The sequence below is a fragment of the Acomys russatus genome, chromosome 4 (assembly GCF_903995435.1).
Source record: "Acomys russatus chromosome 4, mAcoRus1.1, whole genome shotgun sequence".
Taxonomy (NCBI): Eukaryota; Metazoa; Chordata; class Mammalia; order Rodentia; family Muridae; genus Acomys; species Acomys russatus.
This window is the reverse complement of record NC_067140.1, coordinates 64630033-64651009: the sequence shown is the minus strand read 5'-3', so window position 1 is coordinate 64651009 and position 20977 is coordinate 64630033. Positions and strand designations below refer to the sequence as shown.

At 43.5% G+C, this 20977-nt stretch overlaps 1 protein-coding gene across 1 annotated transcript in view; it reads left to right on the top strand.

The window, feature by feature from the left end:
• Anapc1 (anaphase promoting complex subunit 1) overlaps positions 1–20977 on the top strand; it is a 77757-nt gene that overhangs the window by 15199 nt on the left and 41581 nt on the right. The window contains exons 11-21 of the mRNA XM_051144593.1: positions 499–594; positions 2950–3040; positions 3145–3210; positions 4505–4639; positions 7227–7367; positions 8474–8534; positions 9709–9896; positions 13092–13166; positions 14421–14689; positions 15943–16034; positions 17726–17874. Of these exons, the coding sequence (XP_051000550.1) occupies positions 499–594; positions 2950–3040; positions 3145–3210; positions 4505–4639; positions 7227–7367; positions 8474–8534; positions 9709–9896; positions 13092–13166; positions 14421–14689; positions 15943–16034; positions 17726–17874 (1363 nt within the window). The remainder of the gene's footprint in view (positions 1–498; positions 595–2949; positions 3041–3144; positions 3211–4504; positions 4640–7226; positions 7368–8473; positions 8535–9708; positions 9897–13091; positions 13167–14420; positions 14690–15942; positions 16035–17725; positions 17875–20977) is intronic.

The window sequence follows — 20977 nt, the reverse complement described above, 5'->3', positions numbered from 1 at the left end:
TTGCTTAGTCTGACCTGTTGATTAGCCACCCTGTTACTGGGACCCCTCGTCTCAGTGCTGGGTTTACACTTGGACTGCCGCACTCACCTGACACTTAGTCAGGCTCTGGGAACCCAGACTCCATCCTCACGTTTGCATGGCAAGCGCCTTCTGGTTGTGCCCTCTTCCTGGCCCTCATTTAACCCTTTGCATCCTCCTTCTTAGGGCTTAGTCCTAGAGTAAGACTTTCATGTGAGAGTCCTTGAGTGGGCTAAACTCAAGTAGAGAAAGCATTGAACACAGAGAAACGACACGACAGAGAGACCGGGAGTCTGAACATGGAAAGATGAGCTTTAGAAGCATTAGCTGATCACACATACGAAACGTGCGGTTTTTGTGTCGTGGTTATTGCTTGATCTGGGAAGTATTTAGCTTTCTTGTAGAATGTTTTCAAAGATGTTTAAGTTACTGAGGTAGATTTGGACTAATACTGACAGTTTATTACTGTGTCTACTTCAGGGAGAAAAATTCTCAAGCCTCGAAGGTATTTATAACAACTGACCTGTGTGGACAGAAGTTCCTGTGCTTTTTAGTGGAGGCCCAGCTGCAGTTACGGTAAGTGTTTCTGTTTCCCGTTACCACGCAAGGAGCGCAGGACCAGTTGCTTCTCTCCCTTTCTGTTTGTCCTGCGTAGCCTTATTGAGAAGTAGGTCGTGCCTCATACGATTAACTGGTACTAAGTACACAGTTTCATGGTTTTTAGTAAATTTATAGAGTTGTGTAGCCACCAGCTACCACAGTTCAGGCTTAAACATTTCTGTCACCATGGAGAATCCCTCTGCTATTTGCAGCTAGTCTCGCCCTGTTCCCAGCTCCAGTCAGTCATTCTGGGAGGCTTTCTGCCTTGTCTTACAGGTTTTCTCTGGATATTTTATGTAATCTATCATCATATGTTCGTTCTGTCTGTCTGTCTGTCTGTCTATCTATCTATCTATCTATCTATCTATCTATCTATCTATCAATAAATTTTGTAGCCCAGTCTAGTCTGGGACTTGGGGGAGATCTGTTTCCCTCTGTCTCCCAAGTGCTGGAATTAAAGGCATTTGTTAACACCACTCTCACACATGCGTGTATGTGATATCAACTGTTTGACTTCTCAGTGATTTTTAGGATCCACCCTGTTGGGACATGAATGAGAGCCTCCTCAGTGTCACTGTGCAGTATTCATTGTATAGATTGGTTACATTTACCCATTTACCAATTGATGGATAGTTTGTTTATTTCACTATGTAGCCCTGCATGTCCTGAAACTCTATGTAGACCAAGTTGGCTTTGAACACATAGAGATCCATTTGCCTCTGCCTCCCTCTGGGTACCACTACCCTCACTTGTTTTCACTTGTTGGCCACTGTGAATTAGGAACCTGTGAGCAAATATCTTTGGGTGGACATAAGTAATTATGCTTTTTTGGGTGGACACTTAGAGGTGGAATTGTTGGACTGGCTGGTAAATTCATGTTGAACGTTTCAAGAAATTGGCCAGTTGATTTCCAAAAGGGCCATACCTTGCATTTCTTCCTCCAGTATGTGAAGGCTTGGGTCTCTTTTTCCTTAATGGTGTTGTACGTTGTTAGCATCTTTGATGGTAGTCACCCTAATGAAGTGTCAAGTGGTTTCTATTTATATTTCCCTAATGCTTTTTTAAGAAATAATTATTTTCTGTGTATGTATGTTTTGTCTGATGTATGTCTGTGTACTTGGTGTGTGCATGCCTGGTCCCCCACAAAGATTGTTGGCAGAAGAGCATCTCGGATCCCCTGGAACTGGAGTTACAAATGGTTGCGAGCTAGTATGTGGATATTGGGACCCAAACCCGATTGTCTGAAAGAGCAGTCAGTCATCCTAACCTCTGAGCCATCTCTCCAGCCCCTCCCTGATGCTGTTGATATTGATCATCTCTCATGTCACTAGCCACACTTGCTTTCCTATCAGTAGTGCCTACTCCCGTGTTTTGTCTACCCATTGACCTTTTCACTTAGAAGTTACTATAGCTCACAGCAAGCTGTGAAATTATAGAGTGGTCCTTCTATACCATTAATTCCTTTCAAGTTTGAGGGTTTTAAAAATTAGTGTGTGTGTGTGTGTGTGTGTGTGTGTGTGTGTGTACGTGTGTGTGTGTGTGTGTGTGTGTGTGTGTCCGTCCGTCCATCCTGTGGAGGTCTGAGGGCAAGTTGGAGGAATCTATTCTCCTTCACTGCATGGTGCTAGAATTGCACGCGGTTGTCGGCCTTTACCTAGGCTGAGCCTTCTAGCTCCCTGGCCCCATACAGTTTTTTCTCCTAGTGGTATTGTCTTGTGTAACTATAGCACGTTTCTAAAATCAGGAAACTGGTATTAGTATGACCCACACATCTTTCTTTTGTCTTACATGTATTCATATCTGCAGATTTGTGTAACAGTCATAACAGTTGATAGAAAATACCCTTGTCAGGCTGGAGAGATGGCTCAGAGGTTAGGAGCACTGACTGCTCTTCCAAAGGTCCTGAGTTCAATTCCCAGCAACCACAAGGTAGATCACAACCATTTAAAATGAGATATGGTGCCCTCTTCTGGTGTGCAAGGAGGTACATGCAGGCAGAGCACTGTATACATAATAATAAAGACAAGAAAATACCCTTGTCACCGTGAAGATTTTCCTTTTGCTGCTTTTTTGTATCCATCCCATACTATCTGTCCTCTTGTTCTCCAACAGTAGTGAACACAGACTAGTTTCTCTGTCTCTCTGTGTCTGTCTGTCTCTGTCTCTTAAGATAGAATTTCTCTGTATAGTCCTGGCCTAGAACTCTGTAGACCAGGCTGGTCTTGAACTCAGAGACCTGCTTGCCTCTGCCTCCCAAGTGTGCCGCCATGGCCAGCCCACATGACACTCTTAAGACTCACCTTTTTTGCTCGTTTTCATTTTCACTTTTAGCTGTGTAAAGTTTCAAGAGAGTAATGACAAGACCCAGCTTATCTTTGGCTCTGTCACTAACGTACATGCGAAAGACGCTGCACCGGTGGAGGTAAGCGCACGGCGAAACTACTGTGCTCTACCAGACTTCTGGAAATTACTTTAATTTACTCAGAATACAAGAGATTTTGATTTGCCTTTTTTTTTTTTCTTTAGAAGATAGACACCATGTTGGTGCTAGAAGGCAGCGGGAACCTGGTGCTGTACACTGGCGTGGTGCGGGTAAGTTGAAAGCAGTGCTTCGTGCTTGTGGTAGACCCGCCTCCCTCTTTGGTAGAAGATGCTTGTGGAAAATGAGGCTAACTGTGGAGGCCAGTCCTAATTTGGACTAGGGCTCACTGTTAAGTGCATTGGCATGCACCTGTCACCACCAAATGGGGACCTTTATTATGGCTAGGGAGTCTTGGAATCCAGTTTGGGAATGGAAGACCAGCTGCTTTGGGAAGCACCAGCCTTGTTGTGGTGTTTCAGTGTGCTCACTGCTATATATGCTGGTTGCAGCTTCCTTTTGTAACATTTGTCAAATTTAAAAACATACTTAAAAGCCGGGCGTGGTGGCGCACACCTTTAATCCCAGCACTCGGGAGGCAGAGGCAGGTGGATCGCTGTGAGTTCGAGGCCAGCCTAGTCTACAAAGTGAGTCCAGGACAGCCAAGGCTACACAGAGAAACCCTGTCTCGAAAAAACAAAAAAACAAAAAAACAAAAACCCCCCAAAAAACCATACTTAAGCCGGGTGTGGTGGCTCACACCTGTAATGTCGACACTTTCGGGGGCAGAGGCAGGTGGAGCTCTGTGAGTTTGAGGTAAGCCTGGACTACAGAGTGAGTTCTAGGATGGCTAGAGCTGTGTAATGACTCAAGAAATCAAAAATAACAAGTAAAAATACATACTTAGTCTGAAGAGCAATGAAGGAAATATATTGCCAGTACCTCTTATTTTTGTATTAATGCATTATTATTTGTTTTAAAGGCAGAGTCTCACTAAGTAGCACAGGTTTGGGGACCACCTCCACACCCACCCCTCATACCTGGCCTGCCAGGAGCTTTATTATGTTCTCTGAATGCAGCTGCCACCTGCCGCCCCAACACACTACCCTGCCTTTTCCCATGAGCCATCCTTTGATTTTATTGTCACCTTCTGCACTTATGTGTGAGTCACTATAGAACAGTTGGTTTACTTTTCCTCATTTTTGAATTTTTATATAAAAAGGGTTATAAATACAATTCTTGATACATACTTTATGAAATTTTATATATTATCTTGACTTATTAATATCCCTTTCCAACTTTTTGCCAAAAAAATTTCCTGAATCAAAGAGAGAATTTATACCTAGGATTTCACAGTTGGCTGGTAGAATTTGAAAGGTTGTTAATGTGCATTTTGCTTTTCAGTTGTGTACGGTGAGCGTGAACACCAACACATGTAAAGAATTTTTAACTCACATGCCTATACATACAGCTTAAGGATAGTCTCTATTCATCGACATCTTCCCTGCTATCTTCATCTTGCTCAAGGTGGGGAAAGTTTTTATTCCTGGACTTCCGGCTCCTTCCCTGACGATGTCCAACGTGATGCCTCGGCCTAGTACCCCCCTTGATGGTGTTAGCACTCCCAAGCCTCTCAGCAAATTACTTGGATCAATGGAAGAGGTAAGAAGCAGATTAGGTCTTCTCAAATGTTAATCATCATTTAAAGAAATTTGGCCAAGGATTATTTCTTTGCATGGTTAATTTAATTTTAGGTAATGTTTAGGTACATGTTTTCAAGTACAAGTGGTGGTTCCTATATGCTGATCTCTTTTGTGCTATCAGAGGTATTCTTTGAAGATGAGGAGAGGTGAAAATGATACTTTTTTTTTAACCTAGCGATTTCACAATTTCTCAGGTTGTAGTAGATGTGTGGTCTGCATAATTTTGCCTTTAATCCCAGCACTCTGGGAGGCAGAGGCAGGCGGATCTCTTGAGTTAGAGGCCATCCTGGTCTACAAAATGAGTCCTGGATAGCCAAGGATACACAGAGAAACCCTGTCTTAAAAAAAAAAAAAAAAAAAAGAAGGAAAGAAAGAAAAGAAATCCTAATTGTTTAGGGTAGGATGGCTTAGTGCTTAAGAACTGGCTGCTCTCCCAGAAGACCTGGTTTCAATTCCCAGCACATGGCAGCTCATAACTGTTTAACTGCAGTTCCAGGGGATCTGGCATCCTCACACCCGTCCATGTAAAATAAAATAAAATAAACTATTATTATTATTATTTTAAAAGAGTTCTAAGTGAGGAACAGAAGGTGTTAATGCTTCTCCCTTCACTGAAGGGAATGTACACTGTTTAAGGCACGTCATTCCTGCCTGAATCCTGGGGGTAAGAAGGGTAAATAAAGGACCATTCAGGGCAAGGGCACGGACACAGGAGAGTGCAAAGGCTTTTTCTGAGGGTCACATGTAGCCCATGCTGGCCTGTCCTGGAGCTCCCGATGATGCAGGTATGCCATGCCTTGTCCAGCTAGAAGATCTTTTGATCGGTGTTTCTCCATCACCTAACACATGAGCCAAAGACTCAACAGATCTGTGGAGTGAGAAGGTGCTGTGTTGGGTGGGGCAGTAAGAATAACTCATTTTAAAGCTTTATCGTTATTATTCTAGCAACTGTACTATAGACACTTGGTCCTCACTTTATAGGTGGATGTGCTTAGTGGTGCAAAGTTAGCAATAAGTGGTAAAGCTAGGACCAGCAGATCAACAATCCTACCAACGTGTTTTGAAGAAGATGGAGGGAAGGAAAGTGTTCTGAGTGCAGATCCCTTGGCATTGTATGCTTGGGAGAAGTTTCTCAAGTCCTTACTTGTTTTAGGTGGGTTTCTCTTAGGGGTGAAGGTAGGAAGGCTGAGTGAAATCTGTCAGTATAAGAGAGATACAGAGGTCTGAGCGTGGTGCATGTGCAAAGGGAGAGAGTGACGTGGCAGGCCTGCAGAGGTGTAAGCGATGGCGTGTGGCAGGCCTGCAGAGGTGTAAGCGATGGCGTGTGGCAGGCCTGCAGGGGTGTAAGCGATGGCGTGTGGCAGGCCTGCAGGGGTGTAAGCGATGGCGTGTGGCAGGCCTGCAGGGGTGTAAGCGATGGCGTGTGGCAGGCCTGCAGGGGTGTAAGCGATGGCGTGTGGCAGGCCTGCAGGGGTGTAAGCGATGGCGTGTGGCAGGCCTGCAGGGGTGTAAGCGATGGCGTGTGGCAGGCCTGCAGGGGTGTAAGCGATGGCGTGTGGCAGGCCTGCAAAGGTGTAAGCGATGGCATGTCACTAGCAGCAGTTGTTCCCTTAGACTATTGGGTGCCATAGGGGAACGAGGCTGGTAGCTGTGCTTACCAGGCTAGAGCGCCTAGGGACAAGGTGTCTACACTTGAAGGGCATCATACGTATATATGTATATATGTATATGTGCGCGTGTGTATATATGTATATGTGCGTGTGTGTATATATGTATATGTGCGTGTGTATATATGTATGTATGTGCGTGTGTGTGTATATGTATATGCGCGTGTGTGTATATGTATATGCGCGTGTGTGTATATGTATATGTGCGTGTGTGTATATATGTATATGTGCGTGTGTGTATATATGTATGTATGTGCGTGTGTGTATATATGTATATGCGCGTGTGTGTATATGTATATGTGCGTGTGTGTATATATGTATATGTGCGTGTGTGTATATATGTATATGTGCGTGTGTATATATGTATATGCGTGTGTGTGTATATATGTGTGTGTGTATATATGTATATGTGCGTGTGTGTATATATGTATGTATGTGCGTGTGTGTATATATGTATATGCGCGTGTGTGTATATGTATATGTGCGTGTGTGTATATATGTATATGTGCGTGTGTGTATATATGTATATGTGCGTGTGTATATATGTATATGCGTGTGTGTGTATATATGTGCGTGTGTATATATATGTATATGCGTGTGTGTGTATATATGTGTGTGTGTATATATGTATATGTGCGTGTGTGTATATGTATATGTGCGTGTGTGTATATATGTATGTATGTGTGTGTGTGTATGTGTATATGTGTGTGTGTATACGTGTGTGTATATGTAGTTTTCTGTGAGAGGCGGCCTGCTGCAGGTTCATCATCAGCATGGAAGAGAATGGTTAGAACCATCAAGCCATATGCAAAAATACAGTTCTTTATTCTTTAATTCTCAAAAAAGTCTCTCACTGTGTTGTGCTGTGACTTTCTGTAGGTGGTTCTGCTGTCCCCAGTTCCAGAACTGAGGGATTCTTCAAAACTTAATGATTCTCTCTACAACGAGGATTGCACTTTCCAGCAGCTCGGAACTTACATTCACTCCGTGCGGGACCCTGTTCATAACAGAGTCACCCTGGTAAGTCCTCTTCAGAGGCTGGAGTAGCTGCTGACACTTCCTGTTTGGCAGGATGTAAAATTAGGTGTGAAAATGAAAACGGACGCCCCATGGTTACAAACATTTACTGTTGTTATCTGATGCGCATGTGTGTGGGGTGTGCGTGCATGTGGTCAGAAGGCAGCTTCGTGGAGTTTGTTTTCTCCTGCCTTCATGTGGGCTGTAAGCTGAGCACAGGTTGCTGCCTTTCAAGATAATTGCTATAACCACTGAGTTACTTTGCCATTTGTATGTCTCATAATTTCTAAGACATACTATCATTTTGTTCTAGTCTCCTTTAATTCTGTTTTTTGTTTGTTTCTTTGATTGTTCTTCGAGACAGGGTTTCTCTGTGTAGCCTTGACTGTCCAAGACCTGCTTTGTAGACCAAGCTGGCCTCGAACTCACAGTGATCCACCTGCCTCTGCCTTCCAAGTGCTGGGATAAAAGGCATGTAATTCTGTACTTATTATCTGAACCCCCATACTTCCTGAGGAGCTGTGGGGAGTCAGTGGTTTCTGGGGGAGGGAGAGTCCGTTTCCTTTAAGGGTGTGACCCTGATCAGGTGACCCCATTGGTGAATTGCTCCAAATCCAGGAGTTTATGGGTAGCACAAATTGGACTTGGGGGTCGTTAAGAAGAGAGGACAGGACAAAGCGGGAAGGGAAGTCGGAGGATCTGGGAGGAGTTAGGGGAGCAACAGCAGCTGACTGTGATACAAAGATATTGGATGAAATTCCCAAGTAATTAATAAAAATATTTAACAGTTTTTTATAAAACAAGCGTACTTAATCCATCAGTTGCATATTGTCATGCCTTTGTCTTTTCAGTGAATGTCACTTTTGAATGATGGTGTCTTGTTTGTATAAAAACACTTTATTAAAACAAAAATTTCCAAAGTATTTTGCAAAAATGCTTATTTAGTTAGAAGCATTCATTTCTCATTGAAAAATGTAGCAATTTATTTTATTGGATTTTGCTTTGACAGGCAAAAAATTATTATTATTATTATTATTATTATTATTTTAAGCCTTTAAAGACTTAGAGTGCCCATTTTTTTTTTTTTTTTTTTTTTGTCCTTTCACTAGGAACTTAGTAATGGCTCCATGGTCAGGATCACTATCCCTGAAGTGGCCACCTCGGAATTAGGTACTGTATAGTTTTAGTTTATGGTGATGGTTGCTGTTCTTTTGTGTGTGTGTGTGTGAGTATGTGCCTACATGTATATCTATGCGTGTAGTGCCCATGGAGACCAGAGGAGGGCGTCAGGTCCCCTGGAACGAGAGTTATGGATGGCTGTGAGTTGCTGTGTGGAAGCTACAGACTGAACCCAGGCTCTCTACAGCAGTAGCTCATGGTCTTGGCTGCTGAGCCGCCCTGCAGCCTCCGGTTGCTGTTTGTAGCAGTGATTCCTCTGCAACATCTGGTTTATTTGTGCTTTGTTTTCAGCCGTAACGCCCTTGCCTGTTTGGTTTTGTAAGATTCGTTGCTGTCTGCTTCTGGTCTCGGCAGTGTTTGTGCTCATGCAGCAGATTGATGAGGGCCAAGCTGCTGCTAAAGATAGAGTCAGTGACAGTGGGGGAGGGGAGGGGACCAGCGCGAAAGCTGCTGCTCTCTGGAGGGGCTCCCACCAGCACATCTGTGCTGTGTGCGGCAGGCAGTGCCCGTGGCTCTCTCCACTGTAACTGATGTTCACACCAGTGTCTTGGCACCACTAAGAATAGTATATATTTTATAGCATTTGCCTAACCCATTTATGGCATGGTGAGGGAAGACATTTTAGAAATTAAAAGTTGCAGTTTTAGTTGACAGGAATGTTCACTTATTTAAAACATCTTGCCATGTCCCGTAAGCATTTCTGCTGGTAAGCACCCATGTTCCATGTTGTGTCTACGAAAAGATTTAATTGGTATTCCATGAACATTTATTGGTGTAGAAATTAGCTATTTTTTCTTTTATAGAGTATACTTTATTCAAGCTAGAACAGTTTTGAGAGTGGGAAGGAAACAGTTAAGTGTTGGAGCCGTGGTTGTAATCAGGATTCTCTTAGGTGAAGTGGGTGGTGTACTCACATTATTTCTATTCCAAAATTAGGCATCTGGCAGCTGTCTTCGGATTGCCTGTGATCCCTGTTGAGTTCAGTAGTTGGCTTAAAGTGATTGACACTGAAGAGGCAATGTGTGGGCCTGATTGACTCCTTAATGACAGTTCTCTTTTTCTAGGGGCTGGCTTTGACATAATAGCAGCTTGAACTTTTCCCATTTGAAAAGGGGAGGGAAGTACATACATAGACAGACATAAAATCAGTGTTTGCTTTTAATAGTACAAACGTGCCTGCAAGCAATTAAGTTCATCCTGCCAAAGGAGGTCGCAGTCCAGGTGCTCGTCAAGTGGTACAATGTCCACAGTGCCCCAGGAGGACCCAGCTATCACTCAGAATGGAACTTGTTTGTGATTTGTCTCTTGAACATGATGGGTTATAACACAGACCGCTTAGCATGGACCCGAAGTGTAAGTACAGTTGGTTTCTTCATCTGTTCCGTTCTGAATGCAGTACTCAAGGGACCTAGCAGACAGACTTAGTAATAGCTGTGCCTCGTTCCTGGTCTTGGAATCATACTCAGGCTTGCTGTACTTATACACCATGAATCAAATACTCATAGGGGTTGAATCTTTATAATGTGTTAATGCACATTTTACCTTTTCTCTCTTTTTAAAATCAAAGTCCTGTTGTGTATATAGCTCAGGCTGCTCTTGGTCACCACCTTCCTGACTCTGTCCTCCAAGGGTTGGGATTGTAGTCGTGCGTTCCTAAAGCCTGATTTTGACCTTTTCTCAGTTCATCTTTGTAAAATGACTATAAAGTAGTGCTCTGGGTTTCTGGGTTTTGTTGGTAGGTGACTCGGAGCTCTCAAGGACATGCACTTTGCTCATTTGAAGTGCTTCAGCCTGAGAAACACCGTTGGCGCAATCGGCCATGTGCTGCCCTCAGGTTCTGAGGCTTTTTTTCTGCAGACCCCATAGGTGATCTAGGACGACAGCAGCAGAGTGCCTTCAGTGTGGGTGTGTGCTCTGCTGGAGACCACTCTCCAGATAGCTATGCTTGGGACAGTGAAGAAGTCAGCGTAGGAGATGCTTAGCCTTTGCCTCCAAAACTCAGATGTACTCGCCTGTATGTTTTGGCCTGGTGCTAGTAGCTCTACTTAAAAAAAAAAAAAAAAAAAAAAAAAAAAAAAAAAAAGATTTTTCTTCTTCATTACAACAGTGTATCTTCTTACTGAGGTAGATTTGGAAAATGGAGGAAGAAGCAAGCAGTTATCCCCTACTCCTTGGAATAGCTGCTATAGACATTTTTAATGGTGCCTTTTACATAAAACCTTCCATTTTGTCTTATCTAAACAAATAGCTAATATTTGGGCCTTATTGGAAAAGTTATTTTATGTTGAGTAATTTGCCAGTGTTTCTTACACATAAATCATTAATCATGTATCTAGTTATTTCTCAAGAAACAAATCTTTAAGAGATCAAGCCAGATAACATTTGGAAGGGGTGTCTAATCAATATTCTTGCAAGTATTGTTTAGAAGTGCCCATTACCACATTGATTGATTGTGGTGTTGTGACCCTTTGCAGGGTGGGGATAGTAGCATCTTATTTCTGTGTAAGTGAGGATGGTTGTCTTTTCCCAGGCTCTCACTCGTCAACCAGGAATAAAGTATAATGAGGCCTTGACTAGCTATTTGGAGGCTTTCACTTGTGTTTGCTCCCTTCTCAGCTCAGCAGCCTGATAAAGTCAGGTCACTTTAGTCAGTCCTCACTCCTTCGGGATATAAGCCATGAACTTGCGCTGTGTCCTGTGAGCCCACCCCCTTGTCATCTCTGCCAGCCACCCTGACTGACCCTCTGTTCTGTCCCCCAAGCTTTCCAAGTGTGGTCTACACTCAGACATCTGCACTTGCTTCCTTTACGGAAAATGCTTCCTTCTGACAAGGCATGCTTGGCCTGTAGGCTTCACTGCAGCACTGCTTGCCCTGTCTGTTACACGTGCCTGTGTCCCTCTCTCTGTTTGCCTGTTAGCACATCTGTTAAGTATACTTTACTTACCTGTGTCCTTCCCTCCTCTACTGGAGTGGAAGCTGTAGGGAGACAAGGAGTTCTGCTCAGCTTTGTTCACTGTCCTGTGGCGCATGGCTTAGGCGTGCTCAGTGAACAGTTACTGCAGTGAGTGCCCTCAGTACTGAGTTTGGTCTATTGAGTGTAGTGTACTTAAGAAAAGTTTTCCAGTGAGGGCAGAGCTGACTTTTATTCTAAGTGATTGTGGCACAGTGGTTGCCTGCTCCTGCTTAATCACATAGAGAAAGAGCAAAAAGATTTAAAAATCATGATTATGTATCCTTTGACTTTTTTTCTTTTTTTTTGAGACAGGGTTTCTCTATGTTATCTTGCTGTCCTAGACTCACTTTGTAGACCAGGCTGGCCTCGAAATCACAGCAATTCACCAGCCTCTGCCTCCCTAGTGCTAGGATTAAAGATGTGTGCCATTGTGCCCAGCTTCCTTTGACTTTTTTAAATGTGTAGCTAACCAGTGGAGCTTGTTGACAGAGTCGTGTGCCTCTGTTCTGACAGAGTGGTTAGTAAACCAGCTCATCCCATATTTTCATTGGTGGGAAGGACTGAACACACGCACTTCCATGTTGCATGATGGTCCAGGGTGAGAAGAAATTCCCTTTAAAACAAACAAAACCCAGATAAATCTTAGTGTATGCACAAGCTAGTCCTGAGCTGTGGTCAAGCAACTCTCCAGCCGTAGCCGCTCTAGTAAGTAGAACTGTAGGTTTGCTGGACTCGCCAGCTTGAAAGTCAGTTCTCAAGGCCAGATCACTTTGACACTTATTAGATGGGCCACGCATTGAACTTCTGTCATCCTTTATTTTAGATCAAAGCGTGGGATGAAGTGGTCCAGTGACTTTCATGGTGCTCATTTTCTCTTTAGTCCAGACTTACTAATTTTTTGTTTTCATTTCTATAACATGGTAGAGAGAAGTAATGACTCCTTATGTGATTTTTGGTATTTTCTTGTGTGGATGTAATTTGCATCTTCAGAGAAGGAGAGAAAAAGAAATGACCGTTACTGTACCTCTGAGCCCAGGCACTGTGCTGAATGCTTTACTACACGATTTAGCCCAGGGTCACTTAGAAGAGCTTTGTACTGTACTTCCTAGTGAAAAAAGAGTGTTAGTGACTTTCTTCAGTTTCTGTACTTAGCAGAACAGATACCCGAATTCTTTTTTTATTATTATAATTTATTCAGATTACATCCCAATTGTTATCCCCTCACTTGTATCTTTTTGTTCCTACCCTCCCTCCCTCCTCCACCCTCCTCCCTTCCCCTACATTACTCTGACAGAAGGAGACCTCCTTCCCCACCATCTGACCACAGCCTATCATGTCTCATCCGCATAGCCTGCTTCCCCTTCCTCTGTGTGCTGCCCGGCCTCCCCACCAAGGAGAAGTGGTCAGCTCCCCACCAGAGTTCATGCCAGGGGCAGTCCTCCACTCCCCCCACAAAAGTGGAGAACGAGCTATCTATTGGCTAGATCCGAACAGGGGATCTAGGTTTACTGTATGCATTGTCTGAATTCCTAACCTGACTAGTAAACAGTAATAAAGTCATGACTTTGTCTTCTGCCTTGCGGTTACTTTTCAGTTCGACTTTGAAGGATCACTTTCCCCAGTCATTGCACCCAAAAAAGCGAGGCCTTCTGATACTGGATCTGATGACGTAAGCATTGTTATTTCTTGCTGATGTTACTGATTTGTGGAGACTTGTACTGATGTTCCATGTCTGATATTCCTATCAGTCTGCCAGTATCTTTTGCTTTATTTTACCTCTGAGTACATTATTTTGAAGGATAGAATCTGTTAGGTTTTCTATCATTTATTTACTTATGTCTTTAATCATATAAAAACTACTATAAATGAATATATTGCTGCATGATTTCAGTGTGGACTTGTAAGTATGTATTGGTAATTGATCAAACTATTTGACAGCATTTACCTTTTATGTAGCATTGCTCTGGTTTAGGCTTAAATAGCGCAGATTCCATGGCTTATTCCGAAGTGGCCCAGAGCACAGGACATTTCATACTGTCTGTGTCATTTGTAACTGATCCTTTCCCCCTTTCCTCCAGCAAGCCCTGTCTTGAATTTTTTGACCACGTGATAGTTATGCCTGTTGTAAAATTTGATATAAATGAAATAATACAGTCTATATTCTGGTATATATAAAGCTTCTTGTTCTTTCTTTGTTTTTTTTTTTTTTTTTTTTTGTTTTTCAAGACAGGGTTTCTCTGTGTAGCCTAGGTTTGCCTGGACTTTATAGAACAGGCTGTCCTCGAACTCACAGAGATCTGCCTGCCTCTGCCTCCCAAGTGCGCCACCATGCCCGGCCTACATAAAGTTTCTTTCATTCAGCATACTATATTGCTGATTCATCCATGATGGTCTAAGTATCAGTTGTGTGTTCGTTTTTATTGCCTAGTGGAATGACTGTATTGTAGTTTGTTTTACATTCCTTCTGTTGATAGGTGTATGAGGCTGTTTCCAGTTTGTTTTTGTCTTTGAGTGACCGTGCCTATGGGGTCCAGAGATGTCGAATTCCTTGTTGAATTACAAGCGGTTGTGAACCATCGAATGTGGGTGCTGGCAGTCACACTCAGGTCCTTTGCAAGAGTAGTTTGTACTCTTAGCGTTGGTGAACCCCTCCAGCCCCCTGCTGTTTGCTTGTTTGTGGGTTTTGTCTTTGTTGTTGTTTTTTGTTTTTTTCTAGACGGCTTTCTCTGTGTAGCCTTGGTTGTCCTGGAGCTCTCTCTGTAGACCAGGCTGGCCTCGAACTCACAGAGACCAGCCTGCCTCTGCCTCTCGAGTGCTGGCATTAAAAGCGTGCATTACCATGTCCTATCATCCCTGCCGTTATTTTCAGTGACATTTTCAAGAGGCGTTATATAACTAATCACTGTCCTCTGTTTCTTCTTAGGACTGGGAGTATTTACTGAATTCAGACTACCATGACAACGTCGAGTCTCATCTTCTGAACAGATCTCTGTGTCTGAGTGCTTTGGAGATTTCCAAGGCGAGAGATGAAGATGTGCCGCAGAACCTCAGTCTGGATTCTTCTACTCTGCTCTTTGCTCACATTCCTGCCATTTTCTTTGTCCTTCACCTGGTTTATGAAGAGCTCAAGTTGAACACTCTAATGGGAGAAGGGATTTGCTCCCTCGTTGACCTCCTGGTTCAGTTGGCAAGGTAGGGGTTGTCAGGAACTGCAGGAGGCTTCGGAGGACTTGCCTCCTGTGATAGGTCATAGCAGCCTTTTCAGTGGACACACCCTGCAGTCTGCCCTTCTCAGGCCACCACAGCACAATACTGTTGATGCTGCTTGCATGTGTGCCTGCGGCCATCCTGGGATTTTCAGTTTTTATCTTAAGATTCAGTGAAAGTCAGAAGGAGCAGGGTGAAGGTGGCCTGTCTGGGCTTTCTGTTCTGACAAGCTGCTTGGCTGCATCCTGCGTCTGTGTTCTGTCACGGTGCCCACAGTCACATGGTGCTTTCCCTTGGAAAATGTGGCTGTGGATGAAGTACCAAATGCTTGTCCTGCGTGGCCATGGGGAAATTGTCCCACTTGTGTGTGGCAAGAATGGCAGTGTTGCGTTAGCCGCTGTGCTCTGGTGTCTTGCAAAGAGTAGGTGCCTCTCACAGTATAACCCCTTGTTTGGCACTATACTCCTGCAGTCATGCTTACTATTGTTTGGACTTTGTGACCCTCGGTGACAACTAAGTTAAAGTTGGCATTTCAGCCTCTTAAGACGATAGCACATTTTCTGACTTCTGTGATCCAGAGGATCCTGAAATACTTTTTAAAAACATGGCATGTTTATTTGATGATCCATTTCCCTAAGGACAGATCATTGCCATCACAAACACCATTTTGTAATTTAGTTTTTCCAAACCCTGATCCTGGCTTTCTGAAATACATAGCAGCTGTCCCTGTAACTATGGCCAGCCTCAAACTTCTGATGCTTCTGCCACCACCTTTCAGTGTTAGGATTTCCAGATGTGTGCCACCATGCCTTGTATTTTCCACATATGTATTATTTATTCTTCAAACCCTGTAGTAGTCAGGAGTCGAGGCACATGCCTGTAATCCTAGTGCTTGGAAGACTCGGGTGGGAATACTGTATCTGAGGGAGACCATTCTGTGTGAGAAACAAAACAGTCAGGAAGCCTCAGAGTAAGTTAGGAGGTGCGTCTCTGTGGTCTGTGGAGCTTACTTGCTGATGATCACACAGCCAGTAAACAACAGGAAGGAGCAAGGGGTGCTCTTTCTCTAGTTTGACCTTCGTGAAATTTGTGTAGACAGAAGGTTGGGTGTGTGACACCAGCTACACCTGAAGATACTCTAGGTTTGAAAGCTTTCCATAACTGAGCTTTTTAAATTGCAATGTTAGCTGACGGGGCTGCTGTAACACCTTTGTTTCTGTATGTTCTTAATGTTCTAGGGACTTAAAACTAGAGCCTTACATGGATTATTACTACAGAGATTACCCAACTCTTGTCAAAACTACTGGACAAGTGTGTACAATTGACCAAGGTGAGTGTCGACACCACCACTGGTCTTCTCAACAGTGGATAGGCATTTTGTTGTGTCTCTCTCAGGCGAGAACAGAGGATATGTCTTACTTTTAGCCATGCAGTTTTGAATTGGTAGCATTTGATCTCTGAGTTGAAGTAAGCCATAACTTTTTTAAAAAATTAATTTATTTGTTCACTTTACATCCCAGTGGTAGCCCCTTCCATCCTCTCCTCCCAGTTCCCCTCCCCCCCATTCCTCAGAAAAGAGGAGCCCACCCCTCTCCACCCTCCACAGCTAGCTCATCAAATAGCATTTAGACTCAGCCTGTCCTCTTCCCCTGTGGCCTGGCAAGGAAGCCCCGCCAGGGGAAGTGATGAAAAAGCAGCTAACAGAGTCCTTGTCAGAGATAGCCCCTGTTCCCCTTAGTAGAGGATCCACATGAACCATGAGCTGCCCATCGGCTCCATCTGTGTAGGGGGCCTAGGTCTAGTCCGTGCATGGTCCTTGGTTGGTGCTTCAGCTTCCACAAGCCTCTCTGTGCCCTGGTTAGTACACCATAACTTACTTAGTGTGTAGTTAAAATTTCCCATTCCCAAGCTTAGAGAGCTTCTAGTGTCAGAGATGCTATCCTTGATCTGTGCTGTCCAGTTAATAGCCAATGGTCATACATTTGTTGCTTTTAACTAACAATAAAAATTTAGGTCCTCAGTGCACTGGCCATATTTAAATTACTTAGTAGTCATGTAGGGCTAGTCGTTACCATGTTGGGCAGCATGTAACCCACTTGTGACCACTGTCCCGTCCAGACCTGAACTGAAGGGGCTCAGAGAGCAGAGCTGAATCTTCTGTGTCCCTTTGTTTTTATCTTTATAGAGTTAGGCAGAAAAAAAATTGTAAAAACAATTTAAAAAACTTGCTTTTGCGGGCTGGAGAGATGGCTCAGAGTATAAGAGCACTGACTGCTCCTCCAGAGGTCCTGAGTTCAATTCCCAGCAACCACATGGTCACTCACAGCCATCCATAATGTGATCTAGTTCCCTCTTCTGGCCTGCAGGTGTATGTGCAGGCAGAGCACTGTATACATAATAATAAATAAATCTTTAAAAAACAAAAACCTTACATTTGCTGGGCATGGTGGTGCACACACCTGTAATCTCTGTGAGTTCGAGGCCAGCCTGGTCTACAAAGTGAGTCCAGGACAGCCAAGGCTACACAGAGAAACCCTAGCTTGGAAAAACAAAACAAAACAAAAAAACAACAACAAACCAAACCAAAAACAAAAATCCTTTCTTTTATGTGTATTTCCTGTATGTGTGGCGTAGATGTATATGTATGTGGGTATGCATGTACCATTACATATGTGTGGAGTTCAGAGAAGAACTTTCTGGAGTCATTTCTCTCCTACCATGTAGACGTAGGGATAGAATTCAGGTTGTTAGGCTTGGTGGCAGGTGCCTTTACTGAGCCATTTGGCCAAGTCTTGGCTAGTTCATTATATCTTTGTAAATAACATTACTAAATTTCTACTTATAATGGGGTAAAATAGAAATAATTTAAATTTATGAATAATGTAATCAGCTATTTAGTATAATTTATTTTGGATAATATTGAAAATATAATTCTTGTAGTTTGAAAGGAAAAATATTGTGATGATCTTTTTTCTCTTAATGTTTTTGTGTGTCTTCATAAACATTTATATACTTTTAAAGGTCAGATGGGATTTATGCATCATCCTTCATTTTTCACTTCTGAGCCACCAAGTATTTATCAGTGGGTGAGTTCCTGTCTGAAGGGAGAAGGAATGCCTCCCTATCCCTACCTCCCCGGGGTCTGCGAGAGGAGCAGGCTGGTGCTCTTGGTACGTATTTGCAGCGCTGACTGTCGTACCTTGCTTGGCTTTATTTTTCTTTCAGTTATACGTGCAGCACATGCACACAACTCATATGCACACAAACACATACTGTAGTAAAGTCAGGGTGTTTCTCTGCCACCTCATGTAGCTCTAAACATTTCAGCAGACAAATAGTTTATACAATTACCATTTCAATTGGAATGTTAAACATTTGCAGTACTTCTCTACAAAATCCCTCTTTAAATTGCCACATGTGCCACCAGATCCTGTTGCCAACAGTCCACTGCCTTGTAGCCCCATAGTTTGTCTTAGCTGATAGGTGGGTTGGTTCTGGTTTTTAGCAATTGTAAGTACAGGTCCTCTAAATGGTCACACGCAGGCTGTTACGTCAGCATAAATGTTCATTTCCTTGTGGACTGGGACTGATGGATGTACACAGCGTGTACGCAGCTTTACAGCACGGGCAACTATTTCCCGAGCAGCTGACTGTTCATTATGTGTTGCTTCAGTTTGGCCAATCTGCAGTCACCCCTCACAGTGCATTTAAACTGTATTTCCTAGTGACTCTGGTGATGTTTGAGAATTCTGTCTGAGGAGTTACTGTCCAGCTGTGATCTGCTGCTGCTGTCTGCTGCTTGGCACTTGATGTCATTATTCTGCCAAGAAAGCGTTTCTCTTTCTCGTTCTTTACATAGCATCTTACTATACAGACCAGGGTGGATTTGAACTGGTGATGTTGCCCCAGCATCCAGACTGCTGGGGGCCGAGGAGAGGCCTGCCACCTGACTAACTGTGCCTTAAACTGAGGCTTTATTGCTCTTTGCATGTCCAGCTCTTTGACCACTGGCTGTTAATGTGACCATCACTTTTTTTTGCATTTGTGCTTCTGTCAAAAGTCCACTGACCACTTTTTCCCAGGCCTGGACTTTGGGGAAACCTCTGTCTTAGCTCATTGATCTGTGTGCTCTCCGTGTTGTCGTGATTGCTCAGGTTTCATAGTAAGCCTTAAAACTAGTTTGTGCTATTCTTCTCTCCATTAGTACTCTGTTTAGAAGTTGTCGTAACAGCTTTTAACCTTTGCCTATTTTAGAATTAGTTTTTGTCTATGGTTATTAAGAGTCCTGCTGAAATATTTTTAAAAGAAGTACCTTTATTTTTGGACTGTCGCTCATCTTGAAATGTTACTATGAGCCTCAGAGCTGCATCTAGAACCGCAGGGCGTTGGTAAAGTTGGATTCTCTGCTACATACGCTCTGTTTCTTGATGTTGGACCAGCGAGCATATCGGCCTCTTAGGGTCTTTCCTGAATTGGGGTCTTCCCAGACATACAAGAGACTCCTACTGCTTTTAGCCCCTCTCCTGAAAGTTAGAAAACTATAAATCTTCTTTCATCTTGCCCCCCTCTGTTATGTTCTCTTCTGCTTCATGTTAAACAGGGCTTTCTCAGTCCTCATTGGCTCCAGGTAGGCGTGAGTACACAAGGGTGGCTCTGTGTTGTGTTTTTCATTCACTATGTAATCATTACCACTATCTCTCTCACCCTGAGAAGCAGCTTAGGGGAGAAGGGCTTGTTTGGCTCACATTCCAGGCTACAGCCCGTCACTGTGCAGAAGCCAGGGTGGCAGGAGACTGAAGCAGCTAGTTACACACTCCACAGTGTGTGTAGAAGAGCAGAAACCAATGACCTGAGGCATACGTGCTTAGTCTGCTCTGATTTATGTGCTCTGGGATCCTCTGGCTACAGATGGTCCCACTGAAGACTGCATCAGTTAACACAATCATGAGAATCCCCCAGACATGTGCAGGGGCTAGCCTTAATATAGACAATTACAAGTGTGCCCAAAAGCCTCCCTCCTGGGTGCTGAGTTGACAGTACTCCCATAACCCAGGCTGACCTGGACAGTGCACCACTGAACAGTGCTTTTCTGTTCCTCCTCCCTTTGTTCTCTGGTAACCTTGGTCTGGTTGGTTCTTTGAATTTGCCTAATTTATGTACCTCCTGTTAGAATACTGCTGTAGCCCTTTGGGGTTTTGAGTGATTCATGGAGATACTTATAAATAAGGATACTGTAGCCTCATTGTTCATACAGTTTGAAGACTGTTTCAAGACAGTTAACAGTTTAAAATAAGTGTGCATAATTCAGCAATGTGGTAGATGTGTGTCGTGTCTCCCTCACCCACCTATCCACACACCTTTGTTGACCAGAGGTCTTATATTTTAGAGAGTTATTACCTCCTGGGGCAGGAGAGATGGCTCAGTGGGTGAAGTGTTTGCCATGGAAGCGTGGCTAGTTTGGATGCCCAGAATCCATGTAAAGCTGCATGCTGTAGTGTATATCTCTACTCTCAGAGTGCCCACAGGAAAAATGGGAGGCAGAGATGGGAGGAACTCCACAAGCTTACAGGTCCTGGTTTACACAGTAGTGAGTTAGAGCCCTGCCATGGGGATGGGCTAGAGAGATGCCTCAGTGGCTGAGATCACTGGGCTGCTCTTCCAAAGCACCCATCACTAAGAGACCCTGCCACAAGCCAGGTAGAAGACAAGCACCAACATCTGAGTTTGTCCTCTGGCCTGCACATGTGTGCTGTGCCATGCACATATCCGTACGCACACATGAACACTCATGCACATATACACCAAACACACTATACAGAAATTTCTAGTGGGTGATCTTATGTCATTTGAACTGTTTTTGTAATGTTTCTTGATACTGTTTTTGAGTAAACACATTTCTAAATAAATTAAAGGCTACACAAGATGCTTTTGGATAGCTCTACTGTTCGGCATTGTTAGGCTGTGACTTGGTACCTACAACAATAACTAAACCATGAGGTACAGAACAACCAAAACTCTGACTTTGCTTATGGGGCTATAAGAATGCTCCAAAGTTTGTAAATTTTAACATGTATCTACCGTAAGCCAGAGCAAGGTCTATATGGCTACACAAAGACCTGAGTGTGAAGGCATGAAGCTGTTTCCTTATCATTGATGGAAACTGGCAACAGCCTGTGTTTCTGTCAATTAAACTGAAATAATTAACTTAATTTTGTTTGTGTGGGTCTTTTGCTTGCAAGTCTACTATGTGCCATGTGCATGCAGTGCCCATGG